Below are 1243 nucleotides of genomic sequence, written 5' to 3' on the forward strand. Positions count from 1 at the left end.
GGGAAGCGGTTGGGGCAGGCGCCTCCCTGGGAGCGTGCTGGAGGGCGGGCGGCTCTCCGGGGAGGGAGAAGGTGCGTCCGCGGGGGTGCCCTTGCCGGGACCTGCAGGAAAAGAGCAATTCCTTTCCCACGCGTGTGTGTAGAAGGGACTCAACCTTTCCCACCTCCTGAGCCCCCACGTCGCGGCCTGGCCCGCTCCCCGCGGGAGAAGGGGGGAGAGCGGGCGGGTTGCGGGCAGCGCGTGTCCTGCCGGGGAGGCAGGGCGGGCCCGGCTCCGCTTCCCGCTCTAACCAGCTCCTTGGTTCCCTTGCAGGTCTGGGCGACGCCTGGGGACAGCCGAGCAGGATAGGCCCCTTGGATAACGTGGCCAAGGAGCTCGGATCCCATTTGCTTCAGGTAGTGGACGCCTTCCTCCTCTCGTACGCGCTGCGCTTCGCAAGTCCGGTGTTGCGGTGTGATCAACCTCCCGCCTCTCCTCCTCCTCCTCCTCCTCCTCCTCTTCCTCCTCTCCGCCGCACCGCGAGAGGAGCCTGGGTGAAGCCTTCCTCTTACTCCCGAGCCTCACGCCGGCTGGGAGCGGAGAAAAACCGACCCCAGCCACTTCAATTAATTTTTTTTCCGCCTTTGATATTAGTAGAAGTAACAGCTTACCATGACACCCATCGTGCACGCAAAGTGTCTCCCAGCCGTAAAAGCGATAATCAGACGCCCCAGAGCTGCTGGCGATGTCCCGCGGGCAGCCCCCGGCGAGCGGCAACGGGGCAGCGCGTTTAGGCTGGAGGGGTGCCGGACACCGGGGGTCGTCGTTCTCCGCCGGTGACTCGGGAGGGGAAACCCGTGAGGGAACGCAGGGTTCCCCAGGCGGGGGTGCACATCTGGATTAGATCTCCCGTGGACGTTAGCACCTGAAAATACCGTTGTTCACAATCCCGTTGATCTGCTCTGGAATTCCTCTGAATTCCCCCCGCGTAGGAGAGTTTAGGAAGTCGTAGCTGGGGCGTGCGTGCCAGCCGGGGTTAAGAAAAAAATAATTACGTTTAGCTCCGTTTTTTTCTATGTGAACTTAATACAGCAAGGGTTTTTCTCCCCCGATTTTAAAGACCTAGTAAACCGTAATCATTTAACGGCCGTTTTTATTGTGGGAGGTTAATTCCTGGTCACAGAGCTGGAGCTGTTTTAACTGTTCGCTCGGGCTGGGGATAAAAACCTCAACAGGAACCCTGTTCGGGGTCTGTGGCCGCTGC

The 1243-nt window shown here is 60.4% G+C and overlaps 1 protein-coding gene across 2 annotated transcripts in view; it reads left to right on the top strand.

Moving 5' to 3' along the window:
• Nucleotides 1-1243, top strand: part of SIM2 (single-minded family bHLH transcription factor 2) — a 61613-nt gene that overhangs the window by 9674 nt on the left and 50696 nt on the right. For both annotated transcript variants that reach the window (XM_009282980.2, XM_019473058.1), the window contains exon 2: nucleotides 313-395. In XM_009282980.2, coding sequence (XP_009281255.1) covers nucleotides 313-395 — 83 coding nt within the window. The remainder of the gene's footprint in view (nucleotides 1-312; nucleotides 396-1243) is intronic.

This window comes from Aptenodytes forsteri, unplaced genomic scaffold (genome assembly GCF_000699145.1).
Source record: "Aptenodytes forsteri isolate BGI_AS27 unplaced genomic scaffold, ASM69914v1 Scaffold2, whole genome shotgun sequence".
In the NCBI taxonomy this organism is placed as follows: Eukaryota; Metazoa; Chordata; class Aves; order Sphenisciformes; family Spheniscidae; genus Aptenodytes; species Aptenodytes forsteri.